The sequence below is a fragment of the Typopeltis vanoorti genome, chromosome 4 (genome assembly GCF_054136105.1).
Source record: "Typopeltis vanoorti isolate ZY-2024b chromosome 4, IOZ_Tvanoo_1.0, whole genome shotgun sequence".
Lineage (NCBI taxonomy): Eukaryota > Metazoa > Arthropoda > Arachnida > Uropygi > Thelyphonidae > Typopeltis > Typopeltis vanoorti.
In genome coordinates this window covers 8,982,719-9,009,176 of record NC_143552.1, presented here as the reverse complement: position 1 = coordinate 9,009,176, position 26,458 = coordinate 8,982,719, and the positions used below count along the sequence as shown (strand labels likewise).

The 26,458-nt window shown below is 37.8% G+C and overlaps 1 protein-coding gene across 2 annotated transcripts in view; it reads right to left on the bottom strand.

Moving 5' to 3' along the window:
* Nucleotides 1–11,249: 11,249 nt before the first annotated feature.
* The window catches only part of LOC150107093 (nitric oxide synthase 1-like), a 281,501-nt gene continuing 266,292 nt past the window's right edge, over nucleotides 11,250–26,458 (bottom strand). For both annotated transcript variants that reach the window (XM_090391631.1, XM_090391632.1), the window contains one exon: nucleotides 11,250–17,701. In XM_090391631.1, the coding sequence (XP_090247757.1) occupies nucleotides 17,639–17,701 (63 nt within the window). In that variant the 3' untranslated portion in view covers nucleotides 11,250–17,638. The remainder of the gene's footprint in view (nucleotides 17,702–26,458) is intronic.

The window sequence follows — 26,458 nt, the reverse complement described above, 5'->3', positions numbered from 1 at the left end:
AAAAAAAGCAAAAGCGGATTATGAAAGGAAACTAGCTATGCAAGCAAAAGAGAATCCCAAACAGTTCTTTCAATATGCTGCAAGCAAGGAAAAAACTGTACACGGCAAAATGATTTTAAGAAATGACGGTGGTAAGGAGGTCACTGAATCAGTTGATATAGTGGAGTTACTGAGCGCGCACTTTGCAAAAGTATATCATCCTGGTGGTGACATTGAAGAAATGAAGGAACTATTAGTTTATATGGGAATTGTAATGAATAAAGTGGAGGTGAATAGTCTATTACAGAACTTTAATTTGAATACATCTGTGGAATTGGATGATATACTGGCACAGGTCTTACGTGAAGTGGCTAAAGAATTATCAGTGCTCTTGACCATGTTGTTTAATCTGAGTCTTAGGTCTGGTTTAGTCCCGAAGGTGTGGAAAGAGGGGAAAATAGTTCCACTGCATAAAGGAGGATCGAAGCCTACTGTTGCAAATTACCGACCGATCAGCATATCAGGAGTCGTTGTGAAGGTCTTGGAGAAAGTAGTCAAGGGAAAAATACAGAAATGGATTGATGAAAATGAGATACTGTATGGGGGACAGCATGGCTTTGTGAAGGGTAGATCATGCTTCAGTAACTTGCTCAAGTTTTACAACACAGTGACAGCTTAATTGAAAAAGGGTAATGGGTTTACAGTGATATTGCTGGATCTGGCTAAGGCCTTCGACAGGATACCACATGGAATTCTAATCCGCAAACTGCAACATATGGGAATGGATAAAGGGTTGGCGAGATGGATGGGTGGGTGGTTGGTGGAGAGATGTCAGAGAGTAGTTTATTCAGGAATAGAGTCCAAAAGACTAGTAGTGTGCCACAGGGTTCTGTTCGTGGACCACTGCTGTTTAATTTGTTCATTAACGATATAGGGAAGGATCTAAGAGGAACGGTTCATTTGTTCGCTGATGATGCAAAGTTGGGTAGGGCAATAGTGAATGCAGAAGATGTCAAAATCCTGCAGGATGATTTGGATAGATTGGAGAGGTCTGGGCTAAGGAGAATGGAATGTCAATTTAATGTGACAAAATGTAAGGTTATGCATTTTGGGGTGAAAAGATTAGCAGCAGTATACCACAATGGTGGAACTGTACTCCAGGAGATTGATGAGGCCAGGGACTTGGGAGTGTTGGTGGATAGGGAGATGAAGTTTAGGGGGTACATTGCAAAAGTAGCTAAATCAGGTTGTTGAAAAATACCTTGATGAGCAGAGACCAGCAAGTTATTGTACTTCTGTACCGAGTCTTGATAAGACCTCATCTCGACTACTGTGCCCAGATTTGGTCACCTCAGTTCCTTTTTGATGGGGAGGAGGTGGAGAGGATCCAGAGGTGAGTGACTAAGATGATAGCAGGTCTATGGAATGAACCATAACCCACAAATGAAGATTTGTGGATTGCAGAAACTAGTTGATAGGCAGAAAAGGGGAGATATGATTGAGATCAAATGGCTAAAGGGATTCTATAGGATTAATTCAGAGGATATTTTTGAGATCAGGACTGCTGGTGGGAAAACTAGGGGACACCTATGGAAGCTGGGCAAGAGTGTGGTTAGCAGGGGTGTTAGAGCTGGGTTCTTTACTTTTAGAGTGGTAAATGAGTGGAATAAGCTGCCAGAGTCTGTTCTGGGTGCTATGACGGTGAGCGAGTTCAAGGCAAGGTATGATAATACTGTGAGAATGTTGTATAGTTGTGTGGACATGATGTTTAGGGCCTCCCTCGATGAGTCTAAGGACTCCCTGGAGTTGTCTGAAATAATAATAATAATAATTCAAATTTATTTAACTGGACGACAAAATTGGAAAAGAATGTCTCGAGTCGAAATACCAAAATTAGCATGTCATGCAATTTCTTACCTTTTAGTGGGAATAGCGCAATTTACTAAAATTCCGGCTTGTTTCAGGTTTGGGAATTAATCTGTTTCGAAAATCGGAGTCCTTCCCTTCAAACGGCTGGTTCTTTAACATGGTAGCCTTAGGTAGACAGTAGCGGATGCACTAATGCATGAGCGGGCACCTTGTCATCATTTGCTACCGGACGTGACATCACCGGAATGGGGATAAAACGGAAGTAACATCATGTTAACATGACTGTGACGCTTGGCTGTCTCTCTGCCTGTGAGTAGGATAGCGGCCATGCTCTCCGTATGTCTCTGATTAGGTTAGGTTAGGTTAGTCTCTGGTTACGATACGGTCGCTTGCACTAATATGCGGCCGACCACACTCGGCTTGTTTACTGATGCTCTGTGAGTAGGATAGCAGCCATGCTCTCCGTATGTCTCTGGTTAGGTTAGGTTAGGTTAGTCTCTGGTTACGATACGGTTGCTTGCGCAAATATGCGGCCGACCACACGCGGCTTGTTTACCGATGCTCCCTATCTTGCTTTGGACGGTGTTTGAACCCCTTGGAAAATTGCAAGACACATTGCATGGTTAAGTTACTTCTTTAGGTTAGGTTAGGTTAGTGCTTAAGGTCAGGTTAGGTTAGTTCTTAAGTTCTTCACTAATAGGTTTTATATCTGGTGACATCCAGAAAAAATGCTTGTGATTTGTGATCCTTTCTTTTAGGGTTACACGGTGATCAGCATTCATTTTAAAAATTTTTATGGAATTTACAACTGTGTTAAAAAACATTTTTTATTAACCCGACGTTTCGATCTTCACATCAAGATCATCATCTGGAGTGTACATAAGTATACAGAACAAGCTGAGTTACATCATTAACTGTAAGCTAGAGAAACAATGATTTGATCACATGTAATTCTACTGATGTGACCTCTGGTGAAAAAAAAAAAATATATAAAAAAAATTATATAAAAAAAAATATATATAAAAATAAAATAAAAATTAATTTTTTTTTTCTGGTTCCATGGCCGCCAGACATTAGGCACATTCCTTAGCCACCTAAACAAACAACACAAATGCATACAGTTCACAATTGAAATTGAAAAACACAACACACTTCCATTTCTGGATACACTTGTCACATTTCTTCCCTCAGGCAATCTTTCCTTCACTGTTTACCGAAAACTGACACATACGGGACAATATATACACATAAACTCATACCACCACCCAACACAAAAACTAGGTGTCATCAACATGCTAAAAAACAGAGCTCAGACGATTTGTTCCAGTGAACAGGCACTGAAAGATGAGTTTAAAATTATCAGTAATAATCTACAAAAACACGAATATAGCCAAAATACTATAAACAAAATTCTCTACAAAACCACAATAAAAAACAAAGACAAACCAGACTACAGTAAAACTATAACCATTCCCTACATTAAAGGAATATCAGACAAAATAAACAGAGTACTACAAAAGTACAACCTCAAAGCCACCTTTAAACCTCCTGCAAAATTAAAAAACTTACTCAACTCATCCAAAGACCCACTCCCTCCACTAGCTCACCCTGGAGTATACCGGATCTATTGTACTTGCAACATACCATATATAGGAGAAACAGGACGCACTATTCCTATTAGACAAAAAGAACATAAACGACACATTAAATATAATAATTATGGTGAAGCTGGCCTTTCTGATCATGCCCTGAATACCTTACACAGAATTGACTGGGAAACCACCAGCTGTCTACATCACACTAGAACATGGTATGAACAGAAATTCAAGGAAGCCTGTGAGATTATCAGCAGCCACCCCAATCTGAACAACAATGATGGTTTAAAAATCCCAAACATTTGGAAGGTATATATTCAACCTTCCTCACCAAGAACAACTATAAACATGACTGTAGAAAATCCAGTATTGTAAATCAAAAATAAGAATTGTAATACTAAAAATAGGCACCAAATTGTTTCTGAAAGAAAACCATCTAAAATAATGTTTATCCCTGTCATTGTAAAAATAGAATTTAGCTTGATGTAAAAATTTATATAAAAAAAAATTATATAAAAAAAAAAAATATATATATATATATTTTTATATAATTTTTTTTTTTTCACCAGAGGTCACATCAGTAGAATAACATGTGATCAAATCATTGTTTCTCTAGCTTACAGTTAATGATGTAACTCAGCTTGTTCTGTATACTTATGTACGCTCCGGATGATGATCTTGATGTGAAGATTGAAACGTCGGGATAATAAAAAAAGTTTTTTAACACGGTTGTAAATTCCATAAAAATTTTTAAAATGAATGCTGATTTGTGTTATAGCTGTTTTCTTTACATCCTATGTACGTTCAGTTCCTCTGGTAAAGGAATGTGGTCAAAGGAGAAATCTAGATTAAGTGTTGAGACAATGAGGGCTATGTTAGTTGTAAGACAAAATTGTGTCATGGAGTATGAGAAGTTTTATGATAAGATGTTGAAAGACTGAAATTTGCTGTGTAAGATCACTTCATCTGAGAAATATTGATGGTAAGATCGTGGTGAAATGCAGTCCCCCCCCGTCTAAATCTAACTAAATGTTTGTATGGGTTCTGTCGCTGAAGAATAAAGTTCAAGATGTTTATGTAATGAAACTTTTTTTTTTATCATCTTACTTTTTCATGAATGAATATTACGTAACCCCTGTCCCGTTTTTGCCATCCCAATTTCCCATTTTTGTCTCAAGGAAATATGGTCAACCTAGTTAATCGACTATTTATGTTATTGGTAAATCTTCCAATCAACAGTAGGTGTTAGTAGTTAAGTTTTTGTCGGAGTTATACGCATATTTTCAAACAATGCAGAGGGGTCGGTGCCACTAACCCCCATGTTGTTCAAGCGTTGTCTGTATATATATATATATATATATATAGATATATACTGCTTAGGAGAAAGTCAACAAATAACTCCATGGGCGATGTGCATCACCCTGTGTAACATGTCACTTGTTTGAAGCCCGTATAAGATTGGTGGAGGAATTGAATGCTCCTAAGTCACTCCAACTATCTACATGTAAAATAGAAGGAAACTGTTGTGATAGGATGCTATGTTATGTTTACAGCCCTGTTGAAAAATTGGGCCACACTATACTAGGTCAACAATCAATGATTCCATACTGAGATGGAAATGCAGGGAATCAGCAGAAAGTGCTACAGACAGAGGATGATCCACCACATTCACTGAACATAACTTTTCGGTGCTACGAAGGATAATTTGTAAAATCCACCATATGGAACACGAATCTGCCAAAGGAAAAAAAAAAAAACTCAACCATGGCTCACAATGAGTTTACGTGGATCGACCTCAATATGCAAGCCCAGATTACCTGAACCAACATGCAACATCGTCTTTAGTGGTAGAAAGAGAGTGTACAGTGAGCGATGGAAGCTTGAAAAGCTGCTTTATGTAGCGACGATTCATGCTGCACTCTCTCCCAAGCAGATGGATAGGTGTAGATGTGGCAGATGCCGGGTGAGCATCTCGTACCAGAGCACATAATACCAACTATAAAATTAGGAGAAGAGAGTGTGATGGTATAGTCCAGTTTTCCTGGTTTGGTCTTAACCCTCTGTTTGTTGTTCCACGAACATTGAGTTTCAAGAGGTATCTGAAAATTCAAGACAATGCAATTCTCTCAATATTGTAGCATTTCTATGGAACTAATGAATGCCCCTTTTAGCAAGACAATGCACCACGTCATAAGGCTGTTGCTGTGACTTCTTGTGTTGTGGACATGAACGTCATCACACTTGACTGGTCTCAACAAAGCCCGGATCTGAACCTCGGATATTGAATAACTGTGGGATGAACTAGTACGTTAGCTGAGGTCATGGGACCTCTGCCCCACAACAATTCAGGAGCTTATTACATGCCTACAAGAAGAATGGTCCAAAATTCCCATTGTTCGTTATCATGAGCTTGTGGAAAGTATGCCCCGTAGGCAGTACCGTTGACAGGGTGTAGCATATAGGCAGTGTGCATCATAGTGCGGCTTAATAAGGGCACTTGTTCAGCCATACTGTGGTAGGCGCTGTTGCAAAACTTAAACTTAAACCAAGCTTAAACTGATGAAAAATTATTTCTGAATAGCAATGACCAAAGAAAGACTGAGATATAGTTGCTAGACTTTGTCTAGCAACTATATCGATAGAGGTAGACATAGCTTATAAACAGTTTTATATCTTGTAATAAAAACAAAACAGCAATTGGAGATTTTCTTATATTTTTGTCTTATAATCCATCACGGATGATATTTAATTGTTTGCCTCAGGATGCGATCTAATCTGGCGACGGCCCTGCCTGTAGACTTGATGCAGTCATCGCAGTGAAGATGGTACTAAATCTTATTAAGGTGAGTGGCATGGCTCTTTGTTCCTCATGCTATGATGTCCCCTGACTTCTTTCCAAGTAATGCATGTCTTCAAATTACGTCTCAATTTTTAAATCTATGTTTAGCCACCAAAGGTCATAAAGGTGAAATTCAAGATTAGACATCCTTTGACAAGGGATGTTACACACCGAAAAGCACATTTACCACCCTTTTTGGTAGACTGAATCATACAGTATGTGACTTGGACCAGTAAGATATATTATGTTTGTAGTGAGAGAGAGAGAGAGAGACTGACCTTCATTCAAATATAAATGATGTTTAGATGTCTTCAGATGATATTGCACATTACTTAAATTGGTGTTTATACCACACATGTTAGTGAAGTGAATGTGGAAGAAAATATTTCTTGTAAATTCATTATTTAAAAAAAATGGAATTTTTGGAGTAGGTTGTTGAACTCATCTGCAGGAACATTATAATTATTTAGGTTTTATTTGATTATTTGATATGTATGGGGAAAGTGCATGGGAATGCTTAGAGAGAACAGACTGACTCATTCATTTCGTTCTTGTACAGAGCATCCGGTCTCCATGTTCTATTATGGAAACTTTACCCATACATATCAAATAATCAATATGCCATAAATAGAACATCCGGTCTCCATGTTCTATTATGGAAACTTTATGCTCTTTGCAAGAATGTGGTGTCGACATTTCCCTCGCATACCATTACACAGTTTCCATCCTTGCTCATCTCGGCTGTACACAGGGAAGCGAAATGGTGGCACGATTGACTTGAGAGGCAATGTAAATTGGGTGGCAAGAGATCTGAGATTCATGTTTGAGGTTTTACAAAAGAAAATGCAGAGAGGAAAGATAGTGTGTGTTACCTAGGTATGATAATGATGAGCTAAGCAGAAGAGCTGTTATAATGAATAGCATAATAGCCAGAATGCATCAGAAGTTAGAGGAGTGGAATATGTGGATGCTTGGATGGCATTCGAGGACAGAAAGGAACTGTATGCGAGAGACCGCTTGCATTTGAATGAGGATGGACGTAGGCATCTGGAGAGATTGCTGTTTTCTGAATGAGTTGGTGGGTCAATGCAGAGAAACTAAACTTCCCAGGGTGGATGGTAGCAGGGGTGGCCTCTTGTGGGAATTGGGTGCTTTTTTTGGGTGGGGAAGGAGACAACATCAGGTAACACTGAGTCGAGTAGAGTCTGGAGGAGATAATGATAGGTATAGAAGAAGTTACATTTTTATGCTTTATACTAATGCCAAGAGTATCTGGAATAAAAGAGATGAATTGGTGGCACTGATATCATCAGCCTGACCAAAGATTATTGGGATCTCTGAGACGTGGTTGACAGAAGATGACATATAACAGGAATAGAAGTAGCAAGGTACAACATTTTTCAGCAGGATAGGAAGGGAAAACTTATGATAAGTGATGACTTATGTTCTCTAAGAGTGGAGACTTTGGAAGGCAGTGACACTAATGGTTTTGAAAACATGATATGAGGTAGAGGTGGGCAAGACAGGATATTTAGTGGGATGTTGCTAAAAGCCAAGGAGTACAGGAGTGAGAGATGTTTAGGCAGTTGAGCTTGGCAAGTGCAAGAATAATGATTGTTATGGGAGATTTTAAGTACTGCAGAATAAGTTGGGAAGAGGAAAATGCATGTAGTAATAAGGGAATGGAATTTCTAGAATTCTTGATAGACAAATGTCTTAGGCAACATGTAATAGAGGGAACAAGAGGTTCAAGTATTTTAGATTAGGTTATAGCATCAGAAGAGCTGATAATAACTGAGATGACATCTCTCCCCTCAGTTGGAGAGATGTCAGGAGTATCAAATAAAAGGGAACATATGTAAAATTATAAGGTGGGTAATTATAATAGTCTTAGATATCAACTTGGGGCAGTTCTATAGAGGGTGGAATTGGAAGCCAGGATATCATTAGTGCTTGGGAAATTGTGAAGAAATATTTGTTAGCAGCAATAGTAAGCTGTATTCCAAGTGAAGAGGAGGACACAATTTGGTGTAAACTGGATGACAAACAATATCAAACAGGAATTGCAGGTGAAAAAGAGGTTATGGAAGAGATATAAGGAGAGATGTGGAAAGCAGATGCATGAAGAATATAAGACTAGTGTGGTAAGGAATGCAAAACTGCAATATGAGAAGAGATTGGTACTAAGATGCAAAGAAAATCCTAGTGAATTTTTTTAGGTATGTGGCCAGTAGGATGAGAAATGATTGTGGAAGAATGACATTGTGAGATCAAATTGGGAATAGAGTGACTGATGCAGAGGACATAGTGGAGCTGTTCAATAAACAACAGTATTTCATCCTGGAGAAGTAAGTATTTATACTAGAGGGATAGGGCAGGTTCGAGGTTTAGAGTTGCAAGAGGAGAGTGTGTTCCAAATACCGAGTACTCTGGATGTCAGTAGAACTGTGGGGCAGGATGATATTTCACCATGGGGTTTTGAGAGAATGTGCTAAACAACTGACAGCTCTGTCTCAATGAAAGTCTGGCTACAGGAAAAGTACAGAAGGAATGGAAGGAAGGAAGGTAAGATGAGCAGTTTGTGTTTCATCAGTAGTTGTTAAGATCTTGGAGAAATTAGTGAGGGACCATATACAGCATTGGGAAGATGAGTGTAATGTCATCTGTGAGAGTCAACATGGATTTGTTAAGGGATGCTGTTGCTTTTGTAATATGATTGCCTTTTATAATAAAGTGACAAGCGCAGTTGATGAGGGAAAGGCATATACTGCTGTTTTTGGATTTTGCAAAGGCATTTGACAGGGTGCCACATGAGAAGCAGATATTTAAGTTGCAGCACATCGAGTTAGTCACTGGATTCGGGATTGGCTGTCTAGTAGGTATCAGAAAGTTGGGTATAGTGGGGCAGTATCAATGAGGTAGAAGGTGACAAGTGGGATCCCACAGGGCTCAGTACTGGGACCTGTCTTGTTTAACCTTTATATCAATAACATTATCAATGGATTGCTGGGAGATATTCAGTTGTTTGTAGTTATGTGAAGCTGGGAAGGGTTATTAGCAATAGTGCAGATGTGGCAGCACTGGAAGAGGATATGAATAAACTAGACAGATGGGCAAATGAATGGGGTGTCAGTGTAATGCAGCAAAATGCAAAGTCTTGAAGTTTAGGATACATTGATGGGAGGCTGCATACTCAATACATCTGAGGGTGATGATTGATAGAAAACTAAATTTCAGGGAACATATTGCAAAGGTGGTGAAGGTAACCCAGAAGATTGCTACAATACTGAGAAGGACACTAACCTGCAGAGATAAGAGAGATGTCATTCCATCGTATAAAGCCCCGATCAGACCACACTTGGACTATTGTTCTCAAATTTGGTCCCCAGTATTTGAAGAGGATAAATTAACTGTGGAAAGGGTACAAAGGTGGATGACAAAGATGGTTTCAGGACTGTACAATTTTGGTTATGAGGATCGGCTGAGGGAATGTGGACTGCAGAGTTCAGTGGATAGAGGAATGAGAAGTGATATGATTGAGACTTTTAACCTGCTGAGAGGTGGCTACAGGGTTGACACTGTGGAGTTCTTTCACTTGGTTGAACAGTGGGGAAGGAGTGAGGACAAGGGGCCATCCCTGGAAGTTATGAAAGGAAACTGTGAGATAGAGGGTGGTTGAACCATGGAATGCATTGCCTGATAGAGTGGTGAGAGCAAGAACGGTCAATGAGTTTAAGGAGTGGTATGATAGACTTTGTGTTTCCTAGGAGGGATCTCCCACGATGAGTCTTGATAGACTTTGTGTTTCTTATGAAGGACCTCTTCCGATGAGTCTTTTGACTCCATGGAGGCCTGAATAATAATAATAATAATATTATTATTATTATTATTAATATCTGACCTCCGTGGAGTCAAAGGACTCATTGTGAGAGTTCTATTCTCTGTCATGCCAAAAGATAATCAAGCCATGCCTTGAACCTATTCACAGTTTCGGTACTCACCACACATTACTTTGTAACCCAGTGGTAAAACGTTTTACAATTATTTTTGATCCAAAGTTTTTAATATGGTGATTTTACTAGTTGTGTATAGAAAAAATATGTCTTCTGCATTGATTTAAACTTGGTATCTTCATGGGTCCAATTCCCTACTGATGTGGTTTCCTGCTGAAGGAGTTTTCACCTCACCACTGCATTCCATTGAGTGTTTTTCTATTGCATCACTCCTACTGACATTCTGTTTGTTGTGCGACTGCCATAGAAGATTAGCAGTTCAGTTTGGTGATAGGTTTATACTGTCATTGACTAGAACACTGCTGAGTATCCTAATAAGTTTAGTGATGCTTTGGGATCATTTAGTGAGATTTAGAGTCATTTTTAGAGACAACTCAGAGTTCTTGTTTTTATACACTTTGTTTTGCTTATGCTTGGGTAAATGATTAAAACAAGAGTATAATTTCTTATCAAGTAGCACCACTATGCATTCATCATACAAGAAACTTCTGAAATAATCTATGTAACATGCACCAATTATATTATTCTAAAAATAAATATATTTGGTGGTGGGATGAATTTGGTGAATTTAAAATCTTCCCTTGATATGAAAAAGAAACATCATAGAAAACTGTAGAACTGTAGAATAAAGAAAAAAAAAAGAAAAAAAAAGCATTCTTGCCAGGCTGTGTCTTGTTCTTATTTCAGAGTGGTCAACATGAAACACATCCAAGTAATAAGATACTAAATGTAAACATTTTTTTTTTTATCATTGACAACATTATGAAGATATGTTTTACACTTAAAAGGTGTATTATAAACATGTCTAAAAATATGTTCAGAAGAGCAGATATGTAAAAAAATAATTTTATTCACAATAATACATATTTTTCTACACAACAGGATACAAAAATTATTTTCTAGAAAATATATTTGCAGAGTTTCCATTATATCTTTAAATAAATATATTAAATCTGATTACAAAAAATAGAAATTTAAATATAACTAAGATTTTATTGCATATTTTAAAGCTCATGTGACCTAAAACATTTGAAATGATTCTGGTATAATATGCAATAATATCTGAAAGACTAGTTAATAAATAGCACTCTGTGCTTATTGCTAAAACAGTTTTTAGTTTTGAATGATTATCATAGAAAAGTAATAATATAAAACTAATATAATTTAAATAGTACCAAAATTTACTTCAAGTTTAAAACTGTTGAAAAGCTAACAACATCTTCATATCTGATGTTGTTAGCTTAGTGTGAGAAATGGTGTCAATTTTCTCTTAGAAAATTTTGCCTATATAAAAGTTTATTTTAGCATTTAATCTAGTATGGCTTGGCTATCATAAGGAACTATAATGATATTATTAATTCCAGCATTTGAGTTAACTATGGGTGCTAAAAAAGTTAGCTATGCTGCTGGTTGTTAGGATTGTTGTGCTTGATAGAATTGTGGGGCAGTGTTTCAGAAAAAGAAAGTAACCAGTGCTGTGCCACAGGATTTGGACTCTTACTACTTAACTTATTTTAAGTGATATTTCATGTGGACTGACTGAAGACCTTTAGTTGTTTGCTGATGATACAAAATTGGGAAGAATTAAAAGGAGCACTGCTGATGGTAATTTCAGAAGATTTGAATAGACTTTTAACTTGGACAAATGAGTGGAGTTATAGCTTGTAGTTTAACAAGAGTAAGATGTTGTACTTTGTAGTACAAAAATATAAGGCTGTGCACTGTGTTAGTAGAACTGTGCTTCAGGAAGTGGATGACATTCAAGATTTGGGAGTGCGGCTAATAATAGTTCTCTGAAGTTTAGCAAGCACATTGCAAGTGTTGCAAACTCTGCATAGTGCCCTGCTGCTATGATAAGGAGCATACTGACAAGCAGGTATAAGGAGGTGGTTGTGTCATATAAAGCACTTATTAGGCCATACATGGATTATTGCACTCATATTTGATCCCCTAGTTTCTACTGTGATTTGGAAGCACTTATAGAGGATCCAGTTGAGTAACTAAGGCAATATCAGGAATTACAGATTAGTGATAGGTGAAAAGATGCAATATGATAAAGATGTTTAAGTTGGTGATAGGATGATAATTCAGAGGAAATTATAAAAAGAATGGATGATCAGATAGTAAGAATAAGAGGCATTTGTCTGAAGAGATGGTGAGGAGGGGAGCAAGAAAGTAGATTTTTACATGGAGTATGATTGAGTGGGATGCACCGAATGGAATGTGAAGGTCAGAAATGTCATGTGCATGTTACAAATGTGAATAAGCTTAAGGCTCAGTGTGATAGATATGTTGCTCACTGAAAGAGAACTTCCACAATGAATAGGTTGACTCCATGGAGGTTTCTTGTAATAATAATAATTGCAGACATACTGAAAATATTATCATGCTTCACTTGTGGCATTATGTCTCTCTCTTATTAGATATCAGGTAAGTAGCACACTGTAATGCATGTGTCTGTAGGAAGTGAGACACTGCCATATGTAAAGCTTTTGCATCAGAAATGTGAGCAGATAAAATAAGTTAGAGCTGACTAGGTTTTTTTTTTTTTTGAGGATGAAGATGTATTTTCTTTTGTAACATACCCATATGGTGGCACTCCAGCGGGTGGCTCACCTCTCTAAAAAGGATTAATATTTTATTTTAGCTTCGCCCTGTGATTATGTTGATGCACTGATAATGGCCCATTAATTTCAGGATAAAATATTATTATTATTATTATCCTCAGACATCCATAGAGTCAAATACTCATCATAGATGGTTTCCCTCTCCTATCATATTTCCCTCTCCTATCATAAATACATTCACATTATATGCAGATACCACATTTTCAGACAATGCATTTCAATCGTTCAACACTCTCCATGAAAAAAACCTTCTTCTCACTCCTTTGCTCGTGCCCACCTTATATAGCTTCCAGTTAGAGGGGAAATTGTAAGCTCTAACTCAAATATTTTATCCACCAGATAAAATAGTTGAGTTACTGAGTGATCACTTTGCAAGGGTATATCATCCAAATGAGGTTACCACTGTGGCATATATGACAGGGACTGATGTGGATGAATTGGCAGTTCTTAGGATATTGTAGACTCTCAATGTAAATACAGCTGTGGGATTAGATGGGATTACATTTTACAAGAATGTGCAAGGGATTTGACAGCCTCTGACTATTCTCTTTAATTTAAGTCTCAACACTGGCAAAGTTCCAAGGGATGGAAAGAAGGCAAAGTAATTGCTTTGCATAAGGAGGGGAATTCTAAAACTGCAGTAATATATTATAGATGAATCAGTAGTCTCAGGAGTAGTAGTAATAAGTTGGTCAGAGACAAATTAAGGCATGGGTGGATAAGAATATGATACTCTATGAGGAGTATTCATGGCTTTGTGAAGGGATGGTGATGACTTAGTAATTTACTATTTATAATACAGTGACAGCTGAACTGGATAAAGGAAATGGCTGCATGATGATTCTGCTTGATTTTGCAAAAGCATCTGAAAAAATACCACATGGAACTTTGCTACACAAATTAGAACAAATGGGGATGGATATAACACTGGTTATATGAATACGAAGGCGGCTGATAGACAGATACCAAAAAAGTGTCATACGATGGAGCAGAATCCAAAAGAATGCAGGTGACTAGTGGTGTGCCAGAAGGTTCCATGCTAGGACCACTACTGTTTAATTTATTCATAAATGATATGGAAATAATTTGAAAGGAGGGAAATATTCAGTTGTTTGCTGATGATGTAAAATTGGTAGAGTAATAATTAATCAAGACAATGTGGGGAGTTTGCAGGATGATTTAAATAGGCTGTGAATATGGGCAAAAGAAAATGTACATCAGTTGAATGTACAGAAATGTAAACTTATGCATTTTGAGATAAACAGATTACAAGCTATGTACCACTTTGATATAACTGTATTCTAGGAAATGGATGAAGCTAGGGATTTGGAGGTGGAAGTAGATAAGAGTTGAAGTTTACAGGGCATATTGCTAAGGTTGTCAAGATAGATTATAGGATTATTTGGCTGTTGAAGAACACGCTAATCTTATAAAGAACAACAAAAGACTTTCATGCATCCTCATCTGGATTACTGCTCAAGTATAGTCACCTGGATTTCTTGGAAATTAGGAGGTAGTGGAGAGGATCCAGAAGTGAGTGACCAACGGTGAATAGTCTGTGAAATGTTCACTATTAGAAGAGATTGAGAGTTTATGGGCTGCAGAAGTTGGTTAATAGGCAGATGGGATATGATGGAAACATTTCAGTTACTTAAAGGGTTTTATAGGATTGATGTAGGAAATATTCTTCAACACTTGGCTAGAGGAGGCAGAACAAGAGGTCATCCCTGGAAGCTGAGTAAGAGTATGATTAGTAGGAGTGTGTGGACTAGATTTTTTGCTTTGAGAGTGGTGAATGAATGGAATGGGTTGCCTGAGTCAGTTGTGAGTGCTTTGTCTGGTAATGGGTTCAATGAGAAGTGCGATAGATATTTTGTGGATGGTGGGTCTCCCATGATTAGTCTGGGGAGTCCATCGAAGTGCTCATATAATAATAATAATAGTTATAAGATACTGATGATGTCTTATCTAGATTTTTATGTTTGGATCTAATCATCTGGTTATCTAGGTGTTTAGTGGCTAAGACTGTCTTGGGAATGGAAGTTTTACTAGGAGTGATTTACAGAGCTCTGTGTACAGTAGGCAAAGGAGCAACACAGTCTCATAAAAAACATCATGCAAAAAAGTGAGCCATAATAAGGCAAGAGTGTCATTGTGAATGGCCATCTTAGCACTCCCAATAATAATAAAAAAAAAACATCTAATGTGCAGAAAAGTGAGCCAAGTACTAAGACAAGAGTTCAGCTGCAATTTAGAAGAGGATACTTTGCTGACATTTTTATTAATGGGATTATTATTGCTATTGTTATGGTATTGTTCAGATTTCAGGGATGGGATATTTATAGTCAAGTGTCCCCTTCTAATTACAGTTGGCATCATCATATTTTTGGAATTGACTAATTTCCAATTTTCAGATGCCAAGCACAAAGCAGGTATTTTGGGGATCAGATATACAAAAATTAACAGATGAAGTGTTTATGAACAATTACTACAACTTAAAAAAAAAAAAAATTCTTGGGAGCAACAAAGATCCTGATTTTATTATCATACTTGAAATTGTGCTCAAGAAATTTGAAAAATTAGGTTGCACTATGAGTTTGAAGGAAGAGCAGGGTTGAGAGATTTCACCTAGATATAAAACACACAGAAAAACCTCCATAGCTTACTTGGTTTCAACAAACATTGCTCTTTGGATGGAAGGACCTGGTTTCGAATCATGTCTAGGATGCAGAGAACCTTTATCAAGGCTTTTCAATTTAAGGTGAGTTAGCTGGTCTGATATGGTGGTGGCAGGGCTTTTTTCTCCTGCAAATAAGCAAACTGACCAGAAGAGCACATGAACTTGATGGTCACAATAATTATGTAGATAGGATTATCCTATTAGAGCACAAATTAGGTCTCAAAAGACCCCAAGTTACATGATTGTTAAATGCTACTGAGTCTAACATTCATAGTGTTCTCCATCCAGTTTGCCTTTGTAGGTTTTGTGGGATGGAAAATATTATATTTCTGGGAAGTAAACTGCACTGCTTTGTGAGATTAGCTAACTCACCTTCAGTTGAAAAGCTCTTATAATGTTCTTTGCATCATAGGATTCAAACCCATATCATTCAGCCAAAGGGCATTGTCAATGCTTTTTTGTCAGGTCTATAGCTCATCTAGGTCTTTTGGCTAGAAAGACCTTGAAAGACCTTTTGAAATACCTAGATGAGTTGCAGATCTTTTGAAAGACCTAGATGAGTTACAGATCTTTTGAAAGACCTAGATGAGCTACAGACATGACAGGTAAGGACATTGGAGAGGTTGATGCTCCCTAGGGAGCTGAAAGAGAATAGATTCTCAGTGGCATCAGGGTAGTTGCCAAGGGTTCTAATGGTTGGATATCATTTTGATTATCAAAACTGTCAGACTAAAAAAGGCTTATAGTTACAAATTTGCCAAGGATGCCAAAACCCAGCTATCCCACTGATTGTGATAGAATGAAAGCATAAAAGTATAGACCTGTTTGTATTTCTTCAGTAGTAGTAGTAGTTGAGCTCTTAAAAAACTGGTAAGGCCTTCTTTACAGGAATGGGTGGAAGAACCTTAGCAGTCACCATGATTTGCTAAAAGACAATCTGGTTACATGTTGAAATAATATTAGCTGATGAACAAAAAGCATATATTGTGATATTTCTGGATTTTGAAAAAGCATTTCATAAGTTGCCATATAAAAAATGTTGATATTTAAATTACAACAAATGGGTTTAGAAAACTATCCTGTGGATTGGATTGACAATTGATAAGTGACAGATATCAAAGAATTTTGTATAATATCAACAAGGAATTGACCAGTACAAGGGACCTGTTACAAAGGTGATGAAGTCCATCTAGTGGACTAATATAATGGTGAGGATGCTGAGAAGCAAAGATAAGAATGTGGTTACTTCATTATATGGAGTTTTGATCAGACAGATCTGGTCTACTGTACACTGATATCGTCACCTGCATTTCAAGGGAATGAAGAGACTTTAGAAAAGAGACAAGGTAGATAAAAAATTATGTCATGGATTATATCAAAGATTATAAAATGGCTTTAGAAATAGAAGTGTATATTCTATGTCAGGTATGAGGACGTACTGAGAAAATATAATCTGCAGAGTTTTATAGACAGGAGAAATCGGTTATATGATAGAAAGAGGTGCACACTAAATAGATTCTGAGGAGATTTTCCAAAGGAAAAAGAATAAATGAACTATTCCTGGAAGAGTAGTAGTTAGAGTAGAGACAGCAGTGTGATTTTCTGTATATAAAGTATAATAGTGTAATTTGACTTGGGGACTTACTTCCTGTTATGAGTATCATGATGCCATGAAGGTCTGGTAATATTCAATTTGAGAAAATAAAGAACTGCCTGTTATATAACTTACTGGTTTGTGAAAAATCCTACAACCTAAAAAAAATATTTTTGAAATCAGTTCGGCAAACTTGGGTATAGGAATCAATTCAAAAGCATCTCTATTTTAAATGTTGATTTGTAGATCAGTGTTATTATCATTTAAATTTTTGTCTTATATTGTTGATTTAAAATAATTCTAAATTGATGTAATGTAGGTAGTTATATCAGCTAATTTAAGAATTATGAACATTATATTTTTGTATATTAATTTCTTTCAAAATTTCAATGATATTTTAAAGAGAAACTTCTTTGAGAACCATAGAATCTGTTATTAAACATCATGCTTGTTCTTTCGGTCTATGCAAGACACCAAAGATGTCTTCATGATAGTATTCCTCATCCTACAATATAAAATATATCCATAAGACAAGCTAATATCAATTTCAGTAAGAAATATCATTAGCAATTTCATATTATAATAGCATTTTAAAATTGGCAGTTTTTCTTAACAAAGATTCACTGAAATATTATTATTATTATTATTATTATTATTATTATTATTATTATTATTATTATTATTATTATAGGGCTCTTTAGCAGCAAGCGGTCGCAAGCACGCTATTTCGATGCTCCCATATTTTAAGTTGCAAAGTAGATCTTGTCTTGTGAATTAAAATTTAAAGTACATCAGTGAATTCCGTTCTTCAAGACGAACATATAGATGTAAAAACTGTAAGTATCTGTTAAGTAATAAGTAAAATATAAGTACTCAAAGTTCGAAGTATATGTTGGTCAACTACGCGAGAAGAGAACAAAGGAAGTCGCCATATTAGAAATTACAAAAAGTTCGTCAAACAAGAAATATGAAGTGCTACAAATGCCAAGAAGACTTAACGGGGGAAGAAAACCACGTAACATGTAGGAACTGCCAAAGAAACATGCATTTTCTATGTTCAGGATTGTCTGAGGCTACTTGGCAGCGAAAATCAAACAAGAATCGTGACGAGTGGAAGTGTCCCCATTGCAGAGACGACAAAGGAATGTCGCCTTCGACCGCAGGCGGAAAACAGCCAATGCAGAAAACAACCGCAGGCAGTAAACAGCTATCAACAACAGAGGGAATTAAAAACAAAGAAAACAACAACAGAAACCCAGGTGAGCCCACTTTAAATGCATTACTTGAAAATAGATTACAAAACCTAAAAGACTGTTTAATCAATTTTGTTGGAGAACTATTTATTATTATTATTATTATTATTATTATTAAACAAGACCTCATGGAGTCAAAGACTCATCTAGGAGGTCCTTTTATCTCACACACATCTCATCATACCGGGTCTTAAACACATTCAAACTCCCCGCAGACACCACACTCTCAGGCAAGGCATTCCAATCATTCACAACTCTGCACGAAAAAAACCTGCCTCTCACCCCCCTACTCACACCCTCTTTATACAGTTTCCAGGTATGACCTCTGGTTCTCCCCTGATCTCCCACTATTCTCTGTAGAACTTCTCCACCATTGATCCTATAACAACCCCTTACCAACTTGTAGGTCTCTATCATATCTCCCCTCTTCCTTCTCTCCACCAGACTCCGCAAATTACATCTTTTCAATCTTTCCTCATACTCGACATTCCAGAGGTCAGAGACTACCTTAGTCAGTCGCCTTTGGACCCTTTCCAACATCTCTTCATCCTTCTGAAAACCAGGTGACCAAATCTGGGCACAATAGTCCATGTGTGGCCTAATCAAAGCCTTATACAATGGAACAAGAATCTCCCTACTTCTACACGTCAGTGTCCTCCTCATCATTCCCAGAAGTCTTTGTGTTGTCTTCACAATTTTGGCGATGTGTCCCCTAAATTTTAGATCCTTATCCACTATCACTCCCAGATCTCTTATTTCCTCTACTTCCAACAATATATTCTCACCAAGCATAAATTCTGCATCCCATCTTTGTTTTCCAAATTTTCAAACCTTACATTTTGCAACATTGAACTCACATCCCCATTTGCTTGCCCAATCACTCAATTTATTCAAGTCTACTTGCAAGGCCACAACATCTTCACTACTCTTTATGGTTCGTCCCAACTTTGCATCATCTGCAAACAACTGAATATCTCCATCCAAATCTTCGCCAATATCATTAATATACAAGTTAAATAGTAATGGCCCTAAAACAGATCCCTGAGGCACTCCACTAGTGACTTTCCTTTTCCTGGATATTGCACCCCCATACACAACTTGTTGATACCTATCAGATAGCCAGTCTCCAATCCAATGCACTAATCTAATATCCAACCCCATCTGCTCTAGTTTGACTGTCAACTTATCATGAGGTACTCTATCAAAAGCTTTTGCAAAATCCAAGTATATTACTGTGTATCCTTCTCCTCTGTCCAAGGAAGCAGTCACTTTATTGTAATAAGTAAGTAGATTACTAAAACACGACCTCCCTTTAGCAAATCCATGCTGTCCATCAAAGATTATACCATTGTTGTCAACCCAACTCTGGATCCTAGTTCTCACAAGCTTCTCCAACAACTTAACCACAACACCTGACACACAGATAGGCCTATAGTTTGATGCTTGAGTTCGATCACCTCCTTTATGAAGTGGCACAATCTTGCCCTCCTTCCACTCTTTAGGGACTTGACCAAGTGCAAGACTCGTATTAAAAAAATATGTCAAGGCAGGTGTCAACTCTCTGGCACATTCCTTCAGAATACGTGGTGATATATTATTAAGTCCCACAGCCTTATTTACATCTAGTTTACTCAACTCCCCAAACACCTCTTGCTCACTTACAGTCAGTCTCTCCTCCCTATCATCAACTGCTCTTAATCTCTCCATGAAGTCACATTCACAAGATTGAAAGATCTTTATGAACTGCTCATTAAGTATCTCCACCACACATTCTGCAACAGCTGTCTTTATACCATTTCCTCCAATCAATGTCATCCTTCCATAATCATTCTTTCTTTTGCTGGCTACATATCAAAAGAACTCCCTAGGATTCTTTCTAGCTTCATTAGCTAACTGCTGTTCATACCTCTCTTTAGCTACTCTCACCAACCAAGTCACTCTCCTTGCCTGGTCTTTGTAGAACTCATGAAATTGGTTACTTCCACTTCTCTTATGCTGCCTCCACAATGCCCTTTTTCTCTGTATTGCATGCTTAATCTCTTTATTCATCCATCTCACACCTAACTTATTTAACCTTCTCACCCGTGGTATACATTTAGACATTGCATCCACTAAATATTTTTTGAAAATCCCCCAAGCTGCATTGATCTCTTTTCCAGCTAACTCCTCATTCCATGCTACACCTGCAAGCTGTCTCCTGAGCTCTTCATAATCACCCCCCTTGTAGTTCCACATATACCCTTTTTTCACAGGGGTCCTTGCACTGCTGGCAACCACCCAAGTAATCACCTCATGGTCACTTTCACCAATTGGTGGATGATTTGATACCTCATTGATAATTACATCCTCCGATGAGATGACCAAATCCAAGACCCTTAATCCTCTTGTGCCCTCTGTTACATACTGTCTGAGGTAGTTATCCCTCAAAAACTCAAGAAACTCATTTTCTTTACTTCCAGTTGCTATCTCTTCATTCCAGTCTATATTGCCATAATTAAAATCACCCATAATAATCACCCTTTTCTTATTTGCTTGGCTTATTTGACTATACATTTCACTATCACCACCATCCACATTACCAGGTCTATAACAACATCCCACCAAGTATTTGATTCTATTCACCTCTATCTCACACCATACTGCCTCAAAACCACTGGCCCCATTTCCCTCTTGCATCTCTACCTTGTATGGACATAACTCTTTCTCTATCATCAATAGCACTTCCCCCTCCCTTTTTACCCCTTCTATCCTCACGAAACACATCATACCTTTCCATCTCTATTCTTGTCAGGATGTCATCCTCATCTAACCATGTCTCACTTATTCCGACAATCTCTGGGTGCACAGATGCAATTAGCGCAACCATTTCATCCGCCTTGTTTCTTATACTTCTAGCATTGGTATACAAAAACAACAACTCATTTCTGGATCTACAGCTAGTTCCACTGATACCACTCACTCGATGTGATCTCTCCATGCTGGACTGGGGCCATTTCCCTTTCTGCTTCTTCATTTTAGAACCCTTTGCAATTCCATCTGTTTCCTTTTGATCCCTGATCATCCCATTACTTTCCTGCCTACACATTCTCTCACCTCCTCTTGGAGCATCCACCTTTCTCACGCTGTGTATCCCTGTCCACCCTGAGTCTCGCCGTTTCCCTGCTCCTCTTGCACACCCATTCTCTCATTTTCTATACTCATACCACTCACTTTCACATTCATTTCCACTCCTTCAATTTCTCCTGTCTTACTCTCCTGCTCTTCCACATCACTCCCCTCTCGATCTGATTCATTCTCTCTATTCACTTCTCTACCTTCCAGCAGCAGTCTCTCCAAGCGACTCACACCATAACCACTCAAATGCAGTCCATCGCTCCCATACAGCTCACTTCGTCCCTCAAACTCATTCCACACATTAACAAACTGTACTCCCATCTCCTCACACATTTCAGCCAGAATATCATTCATAATCCTTGCTCTCCGCCTCATTTCACCACAATCATACCTAGGCAACACACTGACCACCCTTCCTGTCACACTATTCTCCTTTATCTTTCCAAGCAGTCTCCTGACATTCATTTTGACATGCTCTTTGTTCTCTCTCAAATCATTCGTACCAATTAATACAATTAACTCTTTTGCTCGTTGCCGCCTCATATTCAATGCCTCAATCACTCTACTCATTTTACCGCCTGGAAAACATACCTTGTGCATTTTATCCTCTAGCACACCTTTAATAATGAGTCGCCATACAACGCCACTCGCTCATCTTTTGTTATCTCTTTCATGCTATCATGATTTATTTTAATAGTTTTGACCTGAATTCTCTTAATTTCATTCCGCATCCATTTCATTTCTTGCTTCATCCAATCCAATTCACCTTCTGAACCTCGCGACACATTCACTCTATCATTAAATCTTTCTAACTTTCTAACTCTCGACCCCCTCTTCTCACTTTCCCTCTCATTCATCCTTCTTTGTTTCCGTACTTTCGGTCCAACATACGTCCAACTTTCACTATCATTCTTCTCACTTTCACTCTCACATATCTTTCTTTGTTTCCGTACTTTCGGACTAACATGCATCCAACTTTCGCTATCATTCTTCTCACTTTTACTGTCTTTCATCTTTCTTTGGTTCAATACTTTCGTTCCAACATGCATCCAACTTTCGCCATCAGTCATTCTTTTTTCGCTATCATTCATTCTTTCGATTTTTTTTACTTGCGATTTCTGCACCACGCCATTTCTACTTTCATTCGTTCTCTCAATTTCGTTTCTTTCCTCCTCACTTTCGTCCCTTTTAACATCCGTTACGGTTGTCAAATCGCTCTTTTTCTTTTTTCCTGATTTTTTAACATTTTTTCGCCTGTCTTTCTCGCCATCCTCCTCTTTCAAACGTGCACTCACGACACAATCGGTACTAGCACTTTCTGTCATCAACTTCATATTCGCATTCATCAATTCCTCGTTCAGGTCACATTTCGCACACACCCTTCTTCCATCCGCACTAAACATCCACAAATCATTTATGTAGTCGAAGGAATACATATAACAGACCTCACACTTAACGAACCGACTGAAATCCAAATTAAAATCATGGAATGACAATGCTGCCGCCATTTTTTTTTTCTCTGCAGGTTACTAGGTCTAATATTAACGTTTTCGTATTTAGTTTAAGCAAGAAAAAAAAACCCACACTAATAATATCGGTAGCGTACAACGTTTACAGCCGCTCTTACTTAAACAATTACGCATATATATGTAATTATTCCTAGTAAAACTTATCTGAATCAGGAGCTCTTCAAAACACGTTCGTAGCGCTTGACCCACTAGCGCCCCCTATTTCAAAAACATAACGCACAAATTACAGAAAAATTCAACCAATATGAGGAATTTATTAAATTTAATAATAACTCGGTAGAAGGTGTATTACAGACCGTTAGAGAAATTAAAAACTGCGTTAAAGAGCTAACTGAAAGCAACAGTTAGAAAGAATGATCTCCTCATATGATCTCCTCATAAATGGTCTCCCAGAAATAGCTACGGAACATCTAAGAGACACTGTAATACAACTAAGCCAAAAAATTGGCTCTCCCATTGAATCAAGAGACATCCAGTCAGTGCATCGGTTACCACAAAAAAGGAAAAGAGAAAATAATACCCGTCCTTTTCCCATCATAGTACGACTCACCAACAGCCTAACAAAAACTACACTTATAAAAGCTAGCAGGATTAAAAAATCAGTAGTCAAGGATCTGAAAGGAGACCACGACAATACCCCAATATACTTGTCCGAATACCTAACGCCATATTATCAGAAAATATTCTACCAAGCAAGGAAAGTAAAAACAGAAAACAATTACCAGTTTATATGGATAAGAGACAGCAAAATATTCCTTAGAAAGACACAAGACGCAAAACCAATCGAAATAAAATCCGTAGACGACCTCAACAGGCTGTCACATTGAAAGGAATATTGACAACTCGTAAAGAAGGAACAGCACACCAACCAACATGAATGCAGACCATCAATCAGACGTAATCACCCCGGAACATGATAATTGCCAGATTCTGAAATCAATAACAGAATGGAAACAACTGACAATCCCCAAAAAAGGACTATCTATTCTCCACATCAACATCAGAAGCATTCAAAAATACTGGCTGACCCTGCAAGCTTATCTGAAGGAAGATATAGATGAAATAGACATATTAACAAAGGTGGTGAAGGTAACACAGAGGATTGCTGCTATTATGAGAAGGACACTGACCTGCAGAGATAAGAGGGTTATCATTCCGTTGTATAAGTCTCTGATCAGACCACACTTGGACTATTGTTCTCAGATTTGGTCCCCAGGATTTGAAGGGGATAAATTAACCGTGGAAAGGATACAAAGACGGATGACAAAGATGGTTTCAGGGCTGTACAAGGATAGTTATGAGGATCGGCTTAGAGAATGTGGACTGCAGAGTTTGGTGGATAGAAGAAGGAGAGGTGATATGATTGAGACTTTTAAACTGTTGAGAGGTGGTTACAGGGTTGACACTGGGGAGTTCTTTCGCTTGGTTGATCAGCGGGAAGGAGTGATGACAAGAGGCCATCCCTGGAAGTTACGAAAGGAAACTGTGAGCAAGAGGGTAAGGAGTGGTTTCTTTGTGTGGAGGGTGGTTGAGCCGTGGAATGCATTGCCTGATGGAGTGGTGGGAGCGAGAACGGTCAGTGGGTTTAAGGAGTGGTATGATAAACTTTGTGTTTCTCAGGGGGGGACTTCCCCTCGATGAGTCTTGACAGACTTTATGTCTTAGAAAGGACCTCCCTCGATGAGTCTTTTGACTCCTTGGAGGCCTGAATAATAATAATAATTAATACTGACTGAAGTATCTACGACAAACGAAGAGGCATCCTCCTACCAAATGCCACACTTCCAACAACACAAACACTGCAGACAAACAAAACGAGGCAGTGGTATAATAATATTTACCAAACATAAACTAGAAGTAACAGAAATAAACTATAAATTAGAATACGCAGAAAACATATGCATCAAAATTATAAACATCAAACAAGAAAACTCCCTGATATTAAACGCAATATACAGACCACCCAACTTAGGCACCACAAAATTCCTAGAAGAACTAAACAGATGGCTTTCAGCCACAGAAGTAGGCGCCTCAAAATACTTGATAATAATAGGAGACATTAATATAAACATTAGGAACATAAATAACAACACAGAACAATACCTAGACCTATTATTGGCATATAACATAACCCCATCCATACAGTCATATACACGAGAAGAGATAGTCGGAAACACAACAACCTCAACCTGCATTGATCATATAAATATAAGGGCCCCTCCAAACAGCCACACAGCAGCGTCATAATATGCAAACTGGCAGACCATTATTTCACAGCATTGCAGTTACACACTGAACCAGAACCCATAAAAATCACTGAGACTACAAAACAGTATCATAGCATTCTAAACGAAGCAATAGTGAACGATGAAATCAGAAAAACAGACTGGATGCAGATATCTTTAGACTCTGCTGAAGCTGTATATAATAATCTTAAACTTGCATTTAACAAAATATATAACAAAGCATTAACAAAAATAAAAATACGCCCCCAAACTGTTAGTATGTTGTCTGGATAACAGACAACATACTAACAGGCATACAAAGAAAAGAAGCCCTACGGAAACAATTTAAGAAGTCGTCGAACAATATCGCTTTAAAAGCTGAATACAAAAGAAAACGGAATCTCCTAACAATACAGATTAGAACGGCAAAAAGAAACTATTACAGCAACAAATTAACAACAGCTCAGAATGACATAAAGGAAACCTGGCACCTGATTAATGAAATGCTGGACAATATACACAGAACCACTGCCTCAGAAACACTAAAACACAGCTTTGCCTGCAATCCCAAATTCCTCAAACAGTTGGCAACCAACTTTAATCAGCACTTCGTGAACTCTCTCCAAAAGCTACAAGAAACAACCTTTCCTCACACAAACGAACATTCTCCACTAGGTCCACGAGCAACCCAGTCGATGTGGTTCCCCACAGTAACAAAAGAAGAACTATCACTGGCAATTCAACAAATTAATCCTAACAAAGGACCGGGGATAGATGGAATCAGACCAAAAGACATCAAGAAACACTCAACCGACCTACTTCCAGTTATACAAAAACTGTTAAATAAAACCTTCGAAACGGGACACATACCTGAAACACTGAAGACTGCATTAATCACACCCATACACAAACAGGGAAAAAGAAACATAATAAGCAATTACAGACCCATCGCCACGCTGTCTGTAATCAACCAAATCATGGAGCGCATTGTACATCAGAAACTCTTCACATACGTTGAAAAAATTCAAATCATACCCAAAACACAATATGGCTTTCAAAAAAATAAAGGAACAGCAACACTCCTGGAAGATTTCACAGATCTAATAAATGCTGCATTGGATAAAAACAGAATAACATTAAT